We start from the raw sequence: 22,808 nt of genomic DNA, 5'->3' as shown, positions 1-22,808 counted from the left end.
GTTCATTCCACCATTGTGGGGCAAGGACTGAGAATAGGCGTGTAGGTGGTGTATATGTGTTTGAGGATGATATCCTTCAAACAGGCAATAGTGATGATATAATTTGGGCAGTGCTGAGCTGGGTTCCTTTCCTCCAGTGTATTTGTCCCCCGGCCCCACCCAATGACCCCATGCACACACACACACACACACACCGAAGTAAAAAAAAAAAAAAAAAAAATTAAGCTTCGATTTTTTTTTTAATGTTTGAAGCTTGTGCCATCGATCGAAGCTTCGAAGTATTTAAGACAGCCCTAAGCACTACATACACAATATAACATAACTTTGTTTATCCTCAATACTCATTTCTGTATTTTTCCAATGTGTATTTTTTTAGCTGCTTTTTAAATTGTGCCACATGTTTACTCTGTTTGATGTATTCGGGTAAATTATTCCACAACTTCACTCCACACACCGATATGCACATGCTTTTCAGCGTGGTGTTTACCATTGGTTGTTTAAGATTCCCTCTCCCTTTTTTCTACCTCAGGATCTTAAGCCGTTTTGAGGCTGGGCTCCAACCACTGTGTGGCCTGGTGACAATTGCCACATTGTTATGCAGCTGGAAATCTCTGACATCACTGATATGCACGTTTTGAGATGACTCAGTTTGGTGAGGGTGAGGGTTGTGAGGGGAATTGGAAGAGTGCGCCAATATGAGAATTATAGACATAAGTCTTATTGATATAGAGCCACAAGGCCGGGAAACGGTACTGAATACTGGGAAAGGCCAATTGTAAGATAGTACCCCTTTAAAATTAAAATGTTGTACTCTGTTTTTATAAATTGTTATTTCTTTTATTATTATTGTTCTGTTATCTCCCTGTGAAGTTCTGTGTATTGTTATTATGGTTATTGTATTGTGTTGTCTTGTTTTCATGTTAAGTAATAATAAAAAATTTGATAAAAAAAAAAAAGATTCCCTCTCCCTCTTAAGTTATATTCTCTTTCCCTGTCTCTGAACCATTTTTGAATGTTGCCTGGGATTAGTTTATATCTGGCTTTGTATACAATGAGGGCAGTTTTGTAATCCACTAGGTCCATAAATGTCAATGCTTGTAGCTTTATAAATAAGTTATTGGTTTGTTCATAATATCCTACATTGTTGCTTATTCTTATTGTTTTTTTTTGCATGGTGCATATTGGCTGTAGAGTGCTTTTGTAGGTATTACCCCACACCTCCGCACAGTAGCTCGTATATGGTAGGAAGAGTGTACAGTACAGTGTATACTGTGTTTTTTGGTTTAGAATGTGTTTTATCTTGCATAGAACACCAACACTCCGTGCCAATTTAGTCCTGACATATTTGATATGAGGTTTCCAGTTGAGTTTGTGGTCTATTATCACACCCAGAAATGTATTCTCAAATACCCTCTCCAGTTTAATACTATCAATCATTAGTTCCACCGGTGTATTTACTTGTATATCACATTTACCAAATATCATGATTTTTTTTTTTTTTTATATTTAATGATAATTTATTTACATCAAACTACACTTTCAGCTTGGTTAGCTCAGCTGCGCCATTCTTTAAAAGCATTTGGAGGTTCTCTCCCTCACAGAATACATTTGTATCGTCAGCAAAAATTACATTTTTCAATATTTTAGACGCATTACCTATATCATTTATATACAGTATGAATAGTTTCGGGCCCAGAATTGACCCTTGCGGCACACCACAGATTATGTTTGACTGAGTGGACCTGTACTCCCCCAACTGCACAAACTGTTGTCTTTGTTCTAAGTAACTCTTTAACCAATTGAGCCCTACTCCTCTGATCCCATACCTCTTGTCATAATCACAGCACGGGCCTACTTCACTCCCCCTCCTTTTCCCCTCACGTCCTCCACACGCTCCTCTTCATCCCCCTCTCCATCCACTGCACACTCCTCCTCATCCTCTCTTTCTCCAGTCACCCCTTCCTTTACCCTCATACGCCCAGCTGTATTCCATCCCCCTAATTCGCACGCGGTCAAGCACCCCACTCTCCACAGCTGCACTCAATCCTTCCCTGATGGGGGGACTACTTCTACACCTCGACGCTGACCAGAAGCTGTCGTGGTATTAATTACCACTGCCCAGGTACGACGTCTCTGCCTGAAGCTCTGCTAGATACCAACCGTGTATTTGCCTTACTCTAACCTGTTTCTCTCCTGTGCCCCAAAAGGACCGCCGTCCCTGCCTGGACGTCACCTGTTCCCGAAGAGGAACACTTGTTCTCCCGCTGCAACCCAGCAGCTCCCAAGACAAGCACCAGGACTGCTTGCTTGCTCACTGCCGCCGCGGCAGCCACAAGACAGAACATAACCCTGTTCTATTTCCCCCAATTCCTGTGTTGCTCAATTGACATTAAACACCCTTGAAACCGCTCCTATCTCTTCTTGTGTATTCAGCAATTGGGCTGTGCTCCAGACCCCAGTTCTCACACCTTTCCAATTTTAGTAGCAGAATATCATGATTTATAGTGTCAAACGCCTTCTTCAGATCTATGAAGACCCCTATTGCAAACTTCTTATTATCAATTATGCTTGTCAGTTCTTCTACTAGGTCCATTAGTGCCAATGCCGTTGAATGATTCGTTCTAAATCCATATTGACTGTCTATAAGTAATGCGTGTTTATCAATGAAACTGTCCAATCGTGCTGCAAATACCAAGAGTATAAAGCCAAAATATCAAATGTACTGTCAAACGTTCACTCTATTTTGATGATGATGATTTCGTTTTTTGTTTGTTTGTTTGTTTATTTGTTTGTTTATTTGTTTGTTTCATGTGATAGTCAGCCCATAACAGCATCATGTTGCATCATAAAAAGGCAGTAGAAATACACCTGCATTGTAAAAGCTGCGCAGCTCAGTGAGGATTATGTTATTTGACTTCTCCAGCGCCTTCAACACCATCCAGCCGTCACTGCTAGCGGAGAAGCTCTCCGCGATGCAGCTGGAGCACGGCTTGGTGGCCTGGATCAAGGACTACCTCACTGAGAGGCCGCAGTACGTCAGACTAAAGGACAGTCAGTCTGACGTACTGGTGAGCAACACCGGCGCCCCCCAAGGAACTGTGCTGTCACCCTTCCTCTTCACCCTCTATACCTCAGACTTCTGCCGCAACTCAAGCGGGTGCCACCTGCAGAAGTTCTCAGACGACTCCTCCATCGTAAGCTACATCACCGACGATGATGAGGAGGAGTACAGAGCCCTGGTGGAGAGCTTTGTGGGGTGGAGCGACAGCAACCACCTCCAACTCAACACCAGTAAGACCAAGGAGCTGGTGGTGGACTTCCGGAGGGGCAAGAAGAGGCCCCCCCGATTCCCATCACCATCCGAGGGTTTACACTACCTTAGGCATACTGCACCTTATGTGGATACTGTGAGTGTGATACTGTGAATAATGTATATTTCAGTGGATACTGTGATACTGTGAATAATGTATATTTCAGTAGATAGTAAATTATAACACTACCTTATGCATACTGCACCTTATGTGACACTGTGAATACTGTGAATATATTTTTCAGCTAGTTAGATAGTAAATTATATTGACCTATTTGTTTACACTGCTTGTGTTGTTTTTACTACCTGTACCCCCCCCCCCTCCCCCATTCTGCTATGATGCCTGAATTTCCCCAAGGGGATCAATAAAGGAATATCTTATCTTATCTTATCTTAAATATTGACGAGTCCACCCTGCCTTTACCTATCCAAACTCTAAACAATTCATGGCAACATTACTGTTGTTGTGGTAGCATACAGTAACTATTTACATGAAACTACCCTAAACTGTCTTTATCTGTGTGCATTGTATAGACCTGGGTGCACTGTGATTTCCCCTCATTGTAGCCACCCATTGAGGATCAAACTAGTATTACAGTCAAGCTGTATTGTTCATGATCCTTGATGGAGGGATAGATAGATTATATAATTATTATACTGTTACAACCAATAAAGGTAAATGGTTTAACTTAATCATTGAGAACATTTGTTTTATATTGTAATCTTTACTCGTTTCCATGGTAATTACAAAACCCACAAGCCTTGCCAATCTTTGACCAATCACAAGAGCACAAAGCACAACAAATAATAATAACGATAACGATAATATAATAACGTAAAATAATCCGATTAATTCAAAGCACGAACAGCTCATTTTAAGTCATTTTAAATATACCAAATTAAGTTAGAGATCGTAAATTATTTGGTAAATGATTCCATATAAGGAGCCCTAAAAAATAAATTCCCTTTTTTACCAATTTCTGAGAAGACCTTTGGAAGAGAAAACAAAAGATGGTCAGAAGAATGTCTGCGAGTGCACGTTGGTCGATATGGTTCTCTGCTTCAGATAAAGTAAATACACTTAACGATTACATTGAAGCCAATGGGAGTGTCTCCGAGGGAAGGCGAGTGCATCATAAACACACAGTGATGAGATTGATAAGGACTCGATCACGTGACTCCCCGGGGATGATGATGAGGTCACTTCGTTGTCTATTTCATCAAAGGGGATGCCTCGTAAATGACGTCAGTCACCCCTTGCTCCGACTCTCAGAATCCAATGGAAGAGTTGTGGGCTGGGCAGTGTGTCGCCTGACTGACAGAGGGAGCAGCATGGAGTGAAACGACGCTGGGCGGAGAACAGCTTATCTGTGAGTTGATTTCACTACTTTATGGGCTACTTTAGTCCTATTTTCGCCTGCATTAGTTTAGGCTCTCTACTATAATACGATAATAAAACGTCAGATTATGAGATTATGATTAATGTCACTGTTAGTGTTAATATAAACTGCTTTATTATAGCCTTTAAATAAAGGCAAAGTAAACAAACTACTGATTAGTATTGCTGTTATAAACTATAGGCTACTTTTGTTTTGTAGTCCCACAGCTGTTTTGAGAGGAAACGTCTTTTTTAATGATCACTCATGTAAATAGATATTCTTGAATTCAAGAGGCAATATCTGTTTATCTTTTTTTTTATTGTTTTTACATAACTGACAACTTTAAAATGACATTTTCACTAGAATTTAGACATTTCCCATAACAACTCCTAATAACTAAAACACAGGCTATTTATGAGAGGATAATCAGGAGGATGTCTGTAAGATATGCATAATACATGTCTTTATTGCGTCTATCTATTTCACTACTCACAACAGTAGTGTTGTTGTGTAAAAATATTTAAAAAAAATCATTGTTATTCCAAGTCACCGATTTGTGACCAATTTTAATCACACGATGTGGAACTTTTAAAGGTCAACCTCCAGGTTGGGCTTTAAAGCTTTCATACAACTTTGAAGTCTGTTCATATCACTTTCCCAGGAAGGACCGAAACACCAACAACAACGAGCTTATAGTATCTCATGCTTGAAATCATGAGTTGCTTGGTAACCAAATAAAATCTATGGAAGAGTCATGGGACTTGAACAGGGAACAAAGGGTAATAATAGTAGGCTTGTGCGTTTCCTCTTCTCTCATGGTTTTCCAGAGGCAGTAGCTAGTGCAGTCTGCGCCACAGTCAGCCATCATGCTTAGTCTTCTGCGCCCTCTACTGGCCATCTGGGTGTACCTGCTGGTCCCCGGCAGCCGAGCTGCCCTTTCATACAGCAACGGCTTCTACTACCAAGACATCACCAATGGGAATGGCAACGGAGAGAGTAGGTACTGGGTGTTGTGTGTGTATGTGTATCATGTGTATGTGTATGTGTGTGTGTGTGTGTGTGTGTGTGTGTGTGTGTGTGTGTGTGTGTGTGTGTGTGTGTGTGTGTGTGTGTGTGTGTGTGTGTGCGTGCGTGCGTGTGTGTGTGTGCGTGTGTGTGTGTGTGTGTGTGTGTGTGTGTGTGTGTGTGTGTGTGTGTGTGTGTGTGTGTGTGTGTGTGTGTGTGTGTGTGTGTGTGTGTGTGTGTGTGTGTGTGTGTGTGTGTGTGTGTGTGTGTGTGCATTTGCATGTGTGAGAGAGAGGAGAGACCGCTTTGCAAGTTTGTTTGTATGTGTGCCTAATTAAAAAAAGAAAGTATACCCAAATATGAATGTATTCTTGAATCTGCTTTTTATGTATTCAGAAAGTATACAAATTTTGTGTTGAACTGAAACCACTTACCAACGTTGTATTGACATTTAATTTTTGATGTATTTTTGGTTACTTTTGCTTACCAAAGTAGTACATACAACAGCAATAAGGTTACTAAAGTACAACTTCAGTTTGGAAAACATCCCTGTTTCAACCTCTAACTCTAATGTACTTAGAGTACACATGACTATGATACTAAACATGTGCTTTGGATTAGTACACGACGAAAGCACATAAGAAGTACCAAAAATGTATTGCAAGTATACTGTCAGAAAAGTACATATGGGTAGGAATATACCTTTAACACAGTTAATATACAAAGAAATGTACTTTCAGTATAGAAAAATACGGTTGTCTCAGACAGAGAGCTTTTACACTATTCTTTGTGTATGTCAAAACACAGCTGGTATAGGCAGCAGATGTCCTAACCTGGAGGAAGAGAGAGAGAGAGAGAGAGAGAGAGAGAGAGAGAGAGAGAGAGAGAGAGAGAGAGAGAGAGAGAGAGAGAGAGAGAGAGAGAGAGAGAGAGAGAGAGAGAGAACACACTAGTAATTTCCGGAGCCAACACATCTTGTGTATGTAAACAGACTCCAGTAGTGATAGACACGGATTTGTGCTCCAGGAAACAGATTGGATGACAAGAACAAATGAATGGGGCCGAAAACGCATCTTGGGGGCAGTCCAAGTCCAACACAACACAGTAACATAACAGGCCCTGTAGATACCATTTGGCAAAGTATTTTATCCAAAATGCCTTACAGTACATTAATTGCACATATTGTTAGAAGGGATGTACCAATATTAGGGGTGTAACGGTACACAAAATTACGGTACGGTACGTACCTCGGTTTTGAAGTCAAGGTTCGGTGCGGGTTTTCGGTACAGTGGGGGAAAGTTTGGCTTTCCATGTTCCACTCAGGGGTGATGTAGCGTGCAGTAACTAATTGTACTTGTAGGGCTGTCAACGAATATTCTATATTTAAATTAATAATCGACTTGTAATTTTTTTTTAAATTATAATAATTATATTAGATTGCGAAAAAAAACAGCCCCTGGTGGGCGGTCGTTAGTGGTTAACATACCGTTGTATTCGTTCGGTACACTACACAGCCGTTCGGTACGGTACTGAAACTTGTTCGGTTCGGTACGGATACGTGTACCTTTACACCCCTAACCAATACGGATACTAAAACAGGGTATCCTACCAGAGAATTTCCCCAATATTAAAATTCTATACCATAGAAAAATGTATTATGTCCAGCGACCCCAAACTAATGGTCTAAGTCTACACTGTTCAGTAGAAGCGACAGATCAAATCGGTACTCTGTATTGGCCGATACTGTGAGTTTAGGACTCAGTATCGCCACTGAAAAAGTGGTATTGGTGCGTTTTTAATGGTTTGTATGGGTGGTCCCAGTCTGTGTGCTGTCAAAAAAAAAGTCCATTAAGTTTCTTCATGTAGCCCACAGATATTGTTCTGGTTGGAGCACCTGTTTTATATGTTTGCTTCTTTGTGTTTAGATAATAGAGCAATCATATAGAAGTTTTCCCTGTAGTGTATAATTATGTGCTGCTCAGTGAGGGGAGCTGAGTGAAGTCAATGGTAAATAGACTGGATTTATATAGCACTTTTATTCAAAACTCTTTACAACCTATGCCTCACATTCACCCATTCACACGCACACACACACAAACACACACACACGCACGCACACACACGCACGCACACACACACACACACACACACACACAAGCACACACACACACACACACACACACACACACACACACACACACACACACACACACACACACACACACACACACACACACACACACACAGACGGTGGTGGCAGCCATACTGACGAACCTTCAGATTACCAGATGACAGCTCTACCTCCTGAGTAGTACCTGCAAACCAAGCGATCACTATGCTTCCATTTGGAGCACATGATATTACCCATGCAAGTCACATAAATACCAGCTTGCTAGACCAACACCCTACCTACAGTATAGCTTAGCTGGATGGGAGGGACTGGGAGGTCTAGCTCACTAGGAAAAAAACCCACAGGGAATTGAACCCCTAAACTTATTATTATTTTTTTTAATCCTCTCTTTCTCCGATTTTTCTCTGTTTTTCTCCCCGTCCCAATTTTAGTTGTTGTGCCAATTCCCCCCCTCCCCTACCTGTTTGTTGTGCGCATGTTCTCCTTCTGGTCAGTACAAGGGAACCCTGAAGTCATCCGCACGCTTCCTCCGACACACGTGGCGACAGCCAGTGACTCTTTTTTCACCTGGCAGCGAGGACTCTCATTGGTGAAGTGTAACGCGTGGGAGGTCACGCTGCCTTCATCAAGTCCTGCCTCCGCTGAGCAAGCGCCCAGACCTGACCTGTAGGTGTCGCTGTCCACAACGCCAGATTCCCACCCATGACTTGCCCTCCCCCTAACCCAGCCAAACGGGTTAGTATAGCGATCAGCCCAAGCCCCAAGCAATGCTGACTCCGGGAGTCGAGGCCGCAGCCTCTTGCATTGGTGACGAGCACAATCTCCGCTACGCCACCTGACCGCCTTGAACCCTTAAACTTAACAGTAAGCACTGGCAGTGCTTAAAGGTCCAATCAGAAATCAGATTATACCCGACTACTGGCTATTATGTTCACGTTGTTGGCTTGAAGACCCAACATGCTTTCCCCATATGAAAATAGATTGACTGAGCTATTGATGTTATAGATGAACATCAAAAATAAACAGTAATTGTCATTGGCCTTGGCCCACGCTATTAATTAAAGGTATCCAATGGAGTTTTTTTACCACTAGTTGATGAAATTGGCGCTATAGAGCACAGTAGGAGAAAAGGGGCCCCTGAAACTTGTGTATCACGCACCCACAGGATGCACGAGCACAGGGGCGACATAGAGAACAAAAAGAGTGCACTGGAGGCGTGTAATGATGCCGTTGTGCTTCATATTGATTGGATCCTCCTCAAACTCTAACAAGCCAACTGCCTATCAATCAAAGGAGGGCACACTCATTACAACTTTGCAGAAGGTTACCCTTCCACTACCACACTACAGACAGACAGTCTGTAGTGTGGTAGTGAAAGGGGTAACCTTCTGTAGTGTGCTTGTGAAAGGGTTAACCCTTTGTCGTGTGGCAGTGAAAGGGTTAACCTTCTGTATTGTCGCAGTGAAAGGGTTAACCATTTGGTAGTGTCGTGGTAGTGAAAGGGTTAAAGGGGCACTTCACCAAAAAACGATGCTGATTTGTTTTGCACATAATCTCACACACATCCAAAAATTATAAACAGTTCTGCACACATTAATTTACTTGGATAGTTAGTGAGAGTAAATTAGTTTGGATATGGCCACCAGTGATGTCATCAGGGACATTGAATCCTTGTGTGTGTGTTGTGTTAATTACAGCTCAATGAAAGGTAGCAGTCCCTATGAGACAAGGTATTGCTATTTTCTTCATCTACACATCATTTCATGGAGCTGTAATTAACACAACACAAAGATTCAATGGCCCCGATGACATCACTGGTGGCCAATCTTGTTTACTGTATTAATATATGCAAAACTGTTTAGAGTTTTTGAACGTGTGTGAGATTATGTTCATTCCACGTGCACGTTCCACGTAAACAACAACATTCATTTTGGACCCGCCAACATTTTATTTTTTTAAATGATAAATTAATGAATCAGTCACTTTTTTCAGGAGGAAAGCAACACTTTTATTCTGCACCTTTCTAAAAGCTTTGTGGATGTATTGTTTTTTTTTAGCACTTTCAAAGACACGCCACCACTGAAAATCGTTATGTTGCCGTTTTCTTGTTTTACACATTATCACATACAGATACACGACTGTGATAATGGAGATGATTTGTTTTGTTGCTCTCCAGTCTACTTCAACGGGATCCGTCTCCATGTGGAGTCTGCCCAGGCCTCTGTGTCGGCCATGCGGGGCAGCAGCGTCGTCCTGCCCTGCCACTACCACTACGAGCCGGAGCTCCGCGCGCCCCGCAGGACCCGCGTCAAGTGGTCCTGGCTGCCCACCAACAACAACGGACATGACCCTTTCACTGCCGCCGCCGGCATCGCCAGGGAGACCGAGGTGATGGTCGCCATGGGCAACCGTCACCGCAGCTACGGCAGCTTCCGGGGGCGCGTGCGCCTTCGCCGCTCGGCTCCGGGGGACCTGTCGCTGGTGATCAACGAGCTGCACCTCAACGACACGGGCCGCTACCGCTGTGAGGTCATCGACGGTCTGGAGGACGAGAGCGTGACGGTGGAGCTGGAGCTACGGGGTGAGTGGGGGAAACTGGGACACGGTCTGTAGGAACCACAGGAGAACAACTGCTGTGTTCACATGCACCAGGAATACTGTGGTGATTCACCAGACGTTTCTATCATATTCCACTGTGGAGATATTATGGTGAGTCACTACGGTACTTCTGTATCTACAGTGTGTATGAAACAAGTGCAAATCTGCAATAGCAACGACCATGTGCTTTCACACACGTGCGCACGCACACACACACACACACGCACACACACACACACACAGGAGGGTGGAGGTGGAGAGTGGAGGGTGGAGGACACTTTTGTAGACCAATCAACCAACCAGCCAACAAAGCAGGTTTTGACCAGTTTGAGTTATAGACATAAGAAGTGAGAACTTTTTTTTGTTGGTAAGTCTTATGCCCGACTATCACATGTCATCCTCACATAAAAAAGATAGGATTCAGGTAAAGAATTATTAAAATGTCCCTTTAACACATTGTCTGCCACGCCCCTTCCGGGAAGTGCATAGGCCTTAGTTGCCACCCATTAACCCCATGTAAGCGCTCACCTTGTTTGTAGAGCTAAACCTATATTTTATATTATAGCTAATGGATCTAATAACGCCGTCGATTGTCAGTGGCTTTCTTCCGGTCAACGTGCAAGAAACAGATTATTTTTTCATCTTTACATTTCCGTTTTATACCGTGGTGAATATGAGTATAGTTGTAGAGTGCTCCTGTGTAATCCCAGGGAACTCCGTCAAAAAGCCCTTTAGTGAAACGCCACACACACACAGGCTGCAATCGCGGGGAAAAAATGATCAGATCAACACAATATTGATAATATAAAGTCCTTACCTTGTCTCTGATGTACTGCAAAAAGAATAATCCAATTATCTGATCGCCATTCCAAATACTGGTCGCGGTAGTCTGTCCCACATTTACCACCAAAGAAAATTAACGGGCAGGCGATGGAGCTTCGTCGATGTATCGTTATGAGCGCTTGCCTTGCTGGAGTGTATAGGCCCCACCCGCCTGCATGCTGCAGCTCATCCAGGAAAAGAAACCACATCGTTTCAAATGGAGTGCAATAGCGGCCGCAAGGCGTTAGGGGGCGGTATCGCACCATTGCGGTCTCAGGCAGAGTGCAACACAGTCCTACACCATAGCAGATGAATTATGAATGGGAATAGCGAATAACGATCATAACAACGAGTTTACTCGTTGTTGTTGGCGGCCAACGATTGGCGGGCTATAACGAGTATACTCGTCATTGGCGCAGAAACGGTTAATCTTAGACATAATATTGGTGAAGCAGTCAATATAGGTTGCAATGAGGTGCTGGCGCTTCAACCTACCAACAATTCAGTATTAATGTTGCTGCTTTGATTGATTGTATTATGTCCATTTTCAAGGAACTATTTATTTAGTTTTCATTGAAATCTGCACAGCCACACAGCACATTTATTCTTCAGATGTATGATATGTACAGTATGATGATACATGATTGGTCCCCAAAATGTATGGAAGTGAATGAGGAGCCATGTTGACAGCAGACAACACGGTCAGCAGTGGTCGCTAGCTTACATAAACTGCATAAAACAAACAAGCGTTCATCCATGAGGTAGAAATGAATTACTCTACAGTTTAATACACACCCTTTCCCCCCTATGTAGGTGTGGTATTCCCTTACTACTCGCAGAGTGGACGCTACCATTACAACCTTCTGGGGGCCCAACGAGCATGTGAGGAGCAGGACGCCACGCTGGCCACATTCGAGCAGCTCTTCTCGGCCTGGGAGGAGGGGCTAGACTGGTGTAATGCCGGCTGGTTAGCTGACGGCACGGTGCAGTACCCGATCACCACACCGCGCGAGGGCTGCGGGGGCTTAGATTTAGCCCCTGGCCTGCGCAGCTACGGACAACGTCATCGCTTCCTCCACCACTTTGATGCTTTCTGCTTCTCTGCCTCTGTCAAGGGTCAGTGTGTGTGTGTGTGTGTGTGTGTGCGTGTGTGTGTGTGTGTGTGTGTGTGTGTGTGTGTGTGTGTGTGTGTGTGTGTGTGTGTGTGTGTGTGTGTGTGTGTGTGTGTGTGTGGGTCTGGGTGGGTATGTGTGGGTGTGGGTCTGGGTGGGTATGTGTGGGTGTGGGTCTGGGTGGGTATGTGTGGGTGTGGGTCTGGGTGGGTATGTGTGGGTGTGGGTGGGTGTGTGCGCTATTAAAACCATGAACCTGCCGTTAAACTGATTATACCGAAAATTACTTATATGTTGTAAAATACTGCAAAAGGAGACCCTTTCCTGGTATTTTATGGACAGTGATCATTGCGTACCTATGAAATATTAAACAAACATCTAGAATGATTAAAAACAACAACAACAACAACAACAACAACAACAACATCTTCAGTTCTGACTTGTGTTATTGTGTATGTTCTCTTCCATCATGTAGGAGCAGTGTACTTCCTGCAGCATCCATCCACACTCAACTTCACGCACGCGGGCCAAGCATGCGTTGATGATGGCGGTCAAATCGCTAAGGTGGGCCAGCTCTACGCCGCCTGGAGGCTTACGGGATTGGACCGCTGTGACGCCGGCTGGTTGGCCGATGGGAGTGTCCGTTACCCCATCACTAAGGCCCGGGCTAACTGTGGGCCGTCGGAGCCAGGGGTGCGCAGCTTCGGTTTCCGTCCTCAAAACCAGACGTTCGGCGTCTACTGCTATCGTCAGACCTTGCTTTAATCCGATGTAAAAACAAAAGCACATTTACTAAAAACAGACAATAGTCGACTCTTCCCACAGTGCACTGATTTAAAGCTCTAGCCGGCTGGATGCGAGTTAGCGTTAGCCTCAAGTCAGTTTGGGCGTTTCTGAGCCAAGTACTTTTAGGTCCGTTAGATTGGATGAATCACTCTCGACTTCCTCGAGGAGTTGCTGTTCATGTCTTTTGTGTCAAACTTAATTTCAAGTGAAAACATCATGTTGAATGTATGTTAATATTCCCTCTGTGAATATTAGTATTAACATAAATTGAAGGTGCAGTCACTCAAACTTGATTTGTTTATGGCTACAGCAATGTTGCCAGCCAATTTCCTCTCAAGTTCTCTCTGTTAGAGGCAGTAGCAGTTGCAGAATTTTGGTGAATTGCTCTTTATCCCCCCCCCCCCCCACGCACACCCACACACCCACCTCTTTAACCACTTAACGTCAGCTTTTGGCTGCAGATGATTCCGTTTAAACTCAGGGAAGGCGTTCAAGCACAGGCAAAGTCTCCACATTCAACCTGAGTTAGCCGTCCAACAGTTTCCCTTGGTCGTGTGGTCTTCAGAGAGTGTTGAGCCGACAGGACTGCCACTGTGTGAAATAATACTGTATGTCTGTTCATCTCCCGGGATTACCATGTATACCTGTGTGTGTCATGTACAAAGAATAGCGTATCTCTTTCTTATTTGTCTTTAAAAAAATATGCATATGTTTTTATGAGTGGGTCTCTGTCATTGAGTGTAATGTGATGATGTTTAAAGTACTCTTTGTGAAAGAAAATCAGTGCTTAGTTTTGTATGATTATATATGGTCACATATTTTGTATTTTATTTAAACAGATTAATAAAAAAAAAAAAAAAAACTTTTAAGTCGTTTTTCTTGGTGGTCAATTTGGTATTTCTATCCGCCTGTGCTTTGGTATTGAAAGCTTTTAGCAACTGTTTTCATTTGAATTGGTCCTATTACATAATTATACCCATAATTGGCAAGATCTTTTTTTGAAATGACTAAAACACTGCTCTCTCTTGTGTGTAGTACCCTGCATTTCTTCCAAACCACTGGGGGGCAGTCTCAGGATGAAAACTACTACAGTAGCCGTCTATGGGAATCAGAGCTGGGGTGACGTTCACTTTCCTGTCAATCAAACGGGTTGTCTGAGTGCACACAGTTCCAGAATCCACACTATCACCAGCGCAAACACAGTCTGTCACTGTTGGCCACTGAGTAGCTCCGCTGGACCAGTTGGACGTTCAGTGCTTTGCTCAAGAGCACCACAAGAGTAGTTATCAAGGGAGGGAAGAGCCATACCCAGTTATTTTCCTGGCTGGTCTGGGGGATTCAAACCGAACCGGTGACCTATCAGTCACAAGCCTGCTTCTCTAACCGCTAGGCTACTGCTGTACCGTTGCTAAAAGAGCATTCCTCCTCAATCATTAGCTTAACCCTAACCCTCTTGAATTGACTAGATCAAAAGAGAATTGAACCCACCGGCCTAATAGGAATGCTAGGGCAGAGAGGTGAGAGGGGTTACATTACAAAACGGCTACTGTGCATAACGGTGGCACAGGGCCTCCTCCACACGCACCACTCCGTCTGGGCATCGCCACACCCTCCCCGCTTCTAAGTGCGAACAGAAGCCCCTGTGATATGATGGCCTGAGGGTCTCAAAGGCAGCCCTGTTTACCCTTACCTCCCAAACATGGGTGTAACGCACGTACCTGTACACAGACACATAAACACATGCACATTATGCATACTACATAAATACATAAAGATGTACTCACACACAGACACACAAAGTGCATCTGTCTGACGTGCCTGTAAAGATGAAAGTAGCCACTGTGGGAGCCTCGAGAGCGAACTGAACTGTTTACTCTAGTTTTTTTCCACCCTGCAACTCCCGAGGAGAAGTAAAAATACACTAAATGGTCAGTTTGTTTCTTGGACCAGTTCATCCAGTACAGGATTTGAGGTTTATGGCCCTTCCCTAGTAATTAATTAAGCTGAACATCTTTTTCATTGAATATTCACAAAATCACCAAAACACCTTTTAATTTCCCAGACACATACATTAATGCTTTCGTAAAAAATGACCAGCAGTTATTATGAAAAAAATAAAAATAATAATAATAATTTGACCAAAAGAAAAAGAAGAAAAAAGGAGCCAGAGGATTCCAGGTTTTATTTGAGATATTTTGATCACATCAGGATTTTGGATGAAAACAGTGTCACATTAGACATGTATTACATCACAGGAAGTTGTTTTCTCTGTATAAAAAAAAGAAAAAAGAAAAAAAAATCTGGATTACAGCTTCCTGCAGAATCAACAACTCACAAATACTAACACAGACACACACAAACACTGCCTATCACCTCTCTCTCTCTCTCTCTCTCCCTCGCTCTCTCTCTCAACACACATACTGGCCAAAGCAACTCTCTGATGGTGGCGAGCGATGTATAGCGCTGGTCTCGTTTGATGTGTAAGATGTGGGGAAATCGCGCGCGAGCATCTGTGAGATGAATGTCCTCCATGTTCCACAAACATTCACATACACACACTGGAACGCTGCAGTGTAATTGTGTGGTGTGAATGTTTGTTCAAATGTGTGCGTGTGTGTGTGTGCGTGTGTGTGTGGTGTTGTATGTGTGTGTGTGTGTGTGTGTGCGTGTGTGTGTGTGTGTGTGTGTCATCATGTGTAGATGTGACTGTGTCGACTGGACACGGCTCCCCGTATGCAAGAGGTCACAATGGGAGCGTGTCTTGACCCGTACAGGTCGTCGTCAATATTTCATATCCTCCTCCTCCCCCTCTCCTTCCCCTTTATCGTCAACTTTACTGCCTTCACAGCTTGTTTCATAAAATGGCACGTATACTATTATCTCAAGTGCTTCAGAAAGAAAGAATTGTGTGTGTCGGTAGGACTGCCAGCCGACCAGGTTAACTGTACTTCTAACCCGATCCAGGGTGTCGAGGGTCGGCTCAAAGGGGAAATGGAAATGAACGTTCCATGCTCTCCCCCGTTTTGCAAACTCTCAAATCAATCAATCAATAGATCAATCATAGTAATATGATAACTAATAAATAACCAATTTACCACCAATGAATCACATCAATAAAGGAATCAATTGATCAACCGGTCATTATCGTTGTACTTCTCTGTGTACTGCAAATGGCTCACAGATCCCGCTGTTTTTGAGTGTTAGTATATCGAGACTATTCACAGTGAGAAAGTCATTATACAGTATACAATGAATTCTACATGATCATGATTCTCAGAACAGATCACACCTGGATGGACGAGTCTCGCAGAGAACCCCTTGCCTACAAACAAGAACCCCTTACCTACAAGACTGGGTGTGCATGTTTTGCGTGGGGGCAGGTTATCTGTTTTAAATTTCTTTTAACAATTCAATTGGACACCTGAAGGCTACATTTGGTCGTAAAATCAGTCAACCAATCGTTTTGTGATATACTTGTGAAGGACAATCGCTACCCTGTAAGCGACCAGACCCGGGTTCAAGTATTTTTATTTGTATTTTTCTGTTTTTTTTTCTTAAGGTGCGCTTGTTTTTATTATGCTTAGCACGAGAGGACAGACTTAAGAGTCCCAAAAGTGCACAAGTGCTCACTATTTAAACCCAGGTCTGTTGCAAATGGCTTTTAAAAAAATGTCTTTGTTTATATAATCAGCTGGTACAACCCAATTCAATTCAGTGGGCCCTATGTCCAATACCGTGTTGTGAGAGACACTCTGTTTAGTCGTCTAGAAACAGGATGAAAGATGCCGTCTCTCTCCTTATTACACACAGATGTCGTCGCTAGGAAACTAGAAGAAGAGAAAAAAAAAACCACTAACAAACACACAAAACTAGAAGAGAAAATAATAATTTGCCTAAAAAATATAGTAAAAATCTATGTAACAATGTGCTTGACTTCAGAGTATCCAGCTGCAATTCCAAACACTTGCTTTGCTCTGTTTTTGACTTTCAGTGTCACTCTAATGCCTTGGAAAAAGGATTAGGAGCCATTATGTTTATTAAAAAACATTCATTTTTTTTCTTTTTTCCCCTTTTGTTTTCTGTTTCTCTCTCTGTTTCTTCCTTTACCGCTGCTAACGAGGGAACCTGCAGTGCTGAAAAATGGTGGCGGACTAATGTATATCTTGAACTTTGATACTTCCAACGAGCAGAGCATGTAGCTATACTGTATAAATAAAATAAAAAAAACTATAAATAAAAATGTCACGCAAACTATCCTTGAAGGCACAGGGTGACACTCAAAGACGCAAAACTTCAGTCGGTCTGACTACGATGTCTAAAATGTGCTTTAGTGTTCTCTATATACACGGAGGGAATGTTATCTTTATCATTCAGGCTTCGGGTGCATGGGTGTCCATACTTCTTTACAAGAGGGGGTGGGGGGGGGTCATTCCTTTTGGTTCTCTGTTGTTGTACAGTATGTCCTTTCAGTCCTGCTTACAGCAGCTTCCTCCATGATTGACTGTTGACTGCTTTAGTCCTTCTCCTGGTGGACCTCTTGTGTAGCCTGTTGCTGGCAGCGCCGGCTGAAAGGGAAGAGAGATACAATATGTGGCGGTGGTGACATTGTGAAAATAAGAGAGGTTAACCCTTTCACTACCACACTACAGAAGGTTAACCTTTCACCACCACACCAGAGGGAGCTCCACAAATCATGTTAAACCCAGATTCGGCTCAAACAAGGGACTAAACACGTTTTTGGCAATTATGCCACATCAATGTGGAACGCCCTACCCAAAGCTGTAAAGGAATGTGAATCACTATCCTACTTTCAAAACCACTCTCAAAGAGCACCTACGGGAGACTGCAATTCGAAACTGGCCCCTGTAAATGTCCTAACCCAACCCCCTCCAATGTACAGTAAATGTCCTAATCCAATAATACACGAGACCCTCTTCTTGGAACCAAGTATATGGTTTCGTCGATATTCCAATGTACAGTTTTGCTTGTACAGTTGTACAGTTTTCCCCACCCCGCCTACCCAACCCCCCCCCCCACCTACCCCCCCCCCCCACCCCACCTACCCAACCTCCTCCAATGTACAGTTTTTACGTCAAATGTATATACTCTCTTTTTTAGACTATTTTTGTATCACAAACAGTACTGTATTTGTAAATCTGGTATGTCATAAATGTATAGATGTAGCAGTACTGTCTATCTGTGTGTCGTGTATGTCATATATGTTATGATGAATTGAAAATGGGGGACCCTGATGTAAACAAGACGTAAGTCTTTCTCTGGTCTGCATCCCCTTAACAATTGTGTGTATTGAGCTGTACTGTATTGTACCCATTCTGCAATCTGTTAATAAAGTTTTCAATCAATCAATCAATCAATCACACTACAGACGGTTAACAGTCTGTAGTGTGGTAGTGAAAGGGTTAACACTTTGTTGTGTGGCAGTGAAAAGGTTAACCTTCTGTATTGTTGCAGTGAAAGGGTTAACAATTTGGTAGTGTGGTAGTGAAAGGGTTAAACAGCTCGTAATTGGTCAAACTGTATTAAAGATGCCCCCCATGTGTGATGTCATTCAGTCCTCCTAGTCTACCCCACAATGCAAAGCATCCAACACATCCGCGTTTGCTGTTAGCTAGTGTTACTACAGTAACGTTTGCTACCAAACATTAGAGCCAGTATTCCTTTAAAAAAAATTATCAGAAGAATTTGGTTGCTAGGGGTTGCTATATTTCCTGTCAGCTACTTTATTAGTAAACACGACAACAGGAAATAAAACTTATTTTTTTCTTTTATCCACTTTTTCTCCCATTTTTCTATATATTTTCTCCCATCCCAATTTCGTATCATCCAATTCAACCCTCCCCTGTCACGAACGCTGTTTCTTGCCTCCCACAAGCCGGCTGCAATGTGGACTAAGTCATACATAGCACATCCCCTCCGGTACTTGAGGTAACAGCAGTCGCATCTTTTCACCTGCGCAGCTCGATCTCTCAGTGGCGAGGAGTAACGCGTGGGAGGCTCACGCTGCCCCCGACACTTCCTGATTCTACTGCGCAGGCGCACCAACCGACCTGTAGGAGTCGCTGTCCACAACGCCCGATCCCCACCCATCAGTTTCCCTCCCCGTAATACGGCCAATGTGTATTAGTACGGACGACCAGCTAAACTGAAAGCAATGTGGAGCACTGGGATCGAACAGGCGATCCCAGCGTCTCCGCATTCGTGGCGAGCGCCTTGCCCACTACGCCACGTAGCCGCCCAGGAAATAAAACTTCTATAGACCTCTCACGGGTGATGCATTCCTGGCTGCTCTCGTCTCTTTAGAATCTCCTGCAGCTATAGGAAAATGAATGGACTATTAATAGAGGCCTCCTAGCTTTGTCTGTAGTTCATGCAGACTGGTTCCATTGAACAAGGCCTTCTAATATACATTTCTCTCTCTCTGATAACAGTGATAAGGCATACGATATTGAAATTTCAAAGTTAAAATCGCTAGCCAAAACAGGCCTAGCATTACAGGCCAGGTCACCAGTGTCAGTGCATTGCATTCTCTGCAAGAAGTGAACTAATTACAATTATTAATAGCCTATTATCAGTAGGGCTACCTCATTGACAGCATACTCTTATTATCAGTAGTGCTACCTCATTGATAGCATTCACCTATATTATCAGTGGTGGTACCTCATTGATAGCATTCACCTATTATCAGCAGTGGTACCTCATTGATAGCATTTACCTATTATCAGCAGTGGTACCTCATTGATAGCATGCACTTATTATTAGCAGTGGTACCTCATTGCTCTTTATTCAGACAGAAAAGGGTTTTTAATATGAAGGGACTGTTTTTTTTGTTGTAGTTTTTTTTGTGCTTCTGTTGCAATATAACTGGAATTAGTCTCTAAGTTTTTCCGTCAAACTCACATCCTATACACTCCACTTGTGGCTCCTCCCAATGTCCGTCTGGCATACAGCGTACGACAGGTAGGTGGCGCTGTGTGTAGCCCGCATCACACTGGTAGCGGGCTATGGAGTCAACAGGGTAGCTATGTCTTCTGCCGCCCATGGGCCTGGCGTGTTCCACCTCGGGGGGTGCATAGCACACGACTGTCAGGGAGGATGGAGCAAAATAGAAAGAGATATTCTAGAGATAAATGCATAAATATTGTACAGTCTGTACGTATTAGAACACAATACAGATAGATATTCTAGATAAATGGATACATGTTCTGTACGTCTCCGGACAGTGAAACATTATTTGTTGTTTTGGGTCAGTACTCCAAACCATTGGATTGTTCATGGAACATGGACTGAGGGTAAAGCTTTCTTTTAAGGGTGTTTACATTCATATTGGATGAACCATGTAGGAATTGTAGCCCTTTTTATACACAGGACCCCTCATTTTAGGAGACTAAAGGTAATTGGATAAATTGACATAAATTAAAGTCATCATAATATTTGGTTACATACTGTATCATCTGCATTCAATGACCTTAAAGTAACACACCAACATTATAGGAAATGTTCTTACTGTCTTCTTCAGAGTCAGACAAGAAGATAGATACCAATTTCCTCTCTGTGTTCAGTAGAAAACTATCCGGATGCAAGCTAGGCTCTTTTAGCACAAATTAATGGACACGGATACGGACCACTAACCTAGCTTAAAACTCAAGGAGAGGCGTTTTTATCCAACAGCTAAGTTAGCCGGTCCATATCCGCTACCATTAATTTGTGCTAAGCTAGGCTAGCTTGCAGCCGGATAGCTTTCAGCCGGATAGCTTTCTACTGAACGCGAGAGGAAATTGGTATCTATCTTCTTGTCGGAGTCTGGAAAAGACAGACACCCCATAATGTTGGCATGTTGCTTTAAGTGGTCATTCGTGATATTATTTCATTCACCAGTGTCCCTCAATACATTTGAATGAGTCTTAATGTGATTTTAGGCCTACAGTGAACTCTCCATCAGAAATGTCAAACACAGTATGGAATATGTAGTTGACTGTCATGTTGTGTCATGTTGTTCAGTCCCTGATGATTCAAAGACAATATAAATCCTCACCCTCCTGTCACTAGAAGTGAAAATAAACAGATAGCATGGTGATACACCTGTGGCTCAAATCTATCTCCTGGTCGCGAAACGAAAGAAATCGCCCTGCGCATTGGACCCGGAAGCATCTATGGAAAACGGTGAGTTCCTAAAGGTAAACCAAGGACACTATAAAAGAAGGAAGGGTCATCATCACATCAGAATACCAGCATTCTATGCTCTGCTTGGTGCCAGACTTTGGTGCCAGTTCTATTGAAGCCTATGGGAGATGTAAATAATACAAAGAATATACAACCCTATTTGAGGAAATATACATAAACCAATATATCATATACAGGGGCGGACCTTCCTACAGGCGATATAGGCGGTCGCCTAGAGCGCCACCCAGAGGGGGGCGCCAAAAAAAAAATGTTTTTTTACATTTTTTATTTAAAATTTTTTATTAAATTTTTTTTTTCTGTGCAGTTTTGGCGCTCCCCTCTATATCTGCAACCATCATTTTTACATAAAAAAAATTCTAACATAAGGGAAAATGAGCCAAAAATCTAAAACGGTCGGTCGGTCTGAGCCTCAGCTTTAGGTGTTCACAGTGAGAACATGCTAGAGCGCTGTGCATTGATGGGTATCGGTCAAGTGGTTATAGAATTGAGCGTTGAGGAAAGAAAGACTAACGTTAGAGAACTATGAAGAGGCAAAAGCCCTAAAAAAATAATTACAAAAGAAAAAAGAAAAAAATCTTTTCTTTTGGGGGTGGGGGGGGGGGGGGGGGGGGGCGCAGTGGTGAATATCTCGCCTAGGGCGCCAAATGTGCTAGGTCTGCCCCTGATCATATACATTGTTAGCTATAGTTAACAATGCAACAAATTGCAGATGATTCTGACATCTGAGGTAATAACCTGTTTAAATGACGGGGATGGCGATCCCATTCAACTCAATCAATGTCAGACAAACTGAACGTTTCCACACTTGGCACCAATGTGTGTTCACGTGCTACACAGTGACGTGGTGACCCTTCCTTCTTTCATAGTTTCCTTGAGGTAAACAATGAAGTACACGCGCAGAGAGAAAAACACGTTTTCTAAGGAGCAATGTCTTTGTTATCACGACCAGGAGATAGGGTAGATTTCTTCTATATAATTCTATGGTTTATCACCATAAAATTCTTAAGGGTAAACAAAGCAAAAAAGTTAAATATGCGTGCTGATTGGTAAACGGGCTAAAACTCTATTTAGACCAGCATGGTCCTTTATTAACAGGCAGACCTACCAGGTCCACTCTTGCAGGTGAAGGGAAGGTGGTAGTTGCAGGGAACGTCGTTCCACTGGCCGCCCTCGTGCCAGATCATCACCACGCAGTCCTCCTCCGAGTTGAAGTAGTTGTCTGGCTGGTTGGGCCTCCAGTTGTCAAAGTTCTGAGCGGATCACAAGTGTTTTTAAAAAGATTATTTTTTGGAAAAGATATTTCTGATTGATCAGATTGCTTAATGTGTAGAGGAGAGTGACAGGTCAGATGGGGGAGAAGGGAATGCCATGCACAAAGGTCAATGTATTGTTGGTACAAAGATCAACAGTATATAATATAATGATAGTATACAATTATAAACTTATAGTATATATAGTATATA

The 22,808-nt window shown here is 42.9% G+C and overlaps 2 protein-coding genes across 2 annotated transcripts in view; one reads left to right on the top strand and one right to left on the bottom strand.

Moving 5' to 3' along the window:
• Positions 1 to 4,578: 4,578 nt before the first annotated feature.
• On the top strand, positions 4,579 to 13,988 carry hapln3 (hyaluronan and proteoglycan link protein 3). The gene is made up of 5 exons (XM_084334280.1): positions 4,579 to 4,680; positions 5,517 to 5,685; positions 10,002 to 10,406; positions 12,059 to 12,361; positions 12,833 to 13,988. The coding sequence occupies exons 2-5, from the start codon at positions 5,556 to 5,558 to the stop codon at positions 13,120 to 13,122; spliced, it is 1,128 nt and encodes a 375-aa protein (XP_084190406.1). The 5' UTR covers positions 4,579 to 4,680; positions 5,517 to 5,555; the 3' UTR covers positions 13,123 to 13,988.
• A 1,318-nt stretch (positions 13,989 to 15,306) lies between these two features.
• The window catches only part of acanb (aggrecan b), a 41,531-nt gene continuing 34,029 nt past the window's right edge, over positions 15,307 to 22,808 (bottom strand). The window contains 3 exon segments of the mRNA XM_084334697.1: positions 15,307 to 17,708; positions 20,062 to 20,244; positions 22,451 to 22,595. Of these exon segments, the coding sequence (XP_084190823.1) occupies positions 17,620 to 17,708; positions 20,062 to 20,244; positions 22,451 to 22,595 (417 nt within the window). The 3' untranslated portion in view covers positions 15,307 to 17,619.

The sequence above is a fragment of the Notolepis coatsorum genome (assembly GCF_963971535.1).
Source record: "Notolepis coatsorum genome assembly, chromosome: 18".
Taxonomy (NCBI): Eukaryota; Metazoa; Chordata; class Actinopteri; order Aulopiformes; family Paralepididae; genus Notolepis; species Notolepis coatsorum.
Note: the sequence above shows the minus strand (reverse complement) of the source record. Positions and strands in the feature narration are given on the sequence as shown.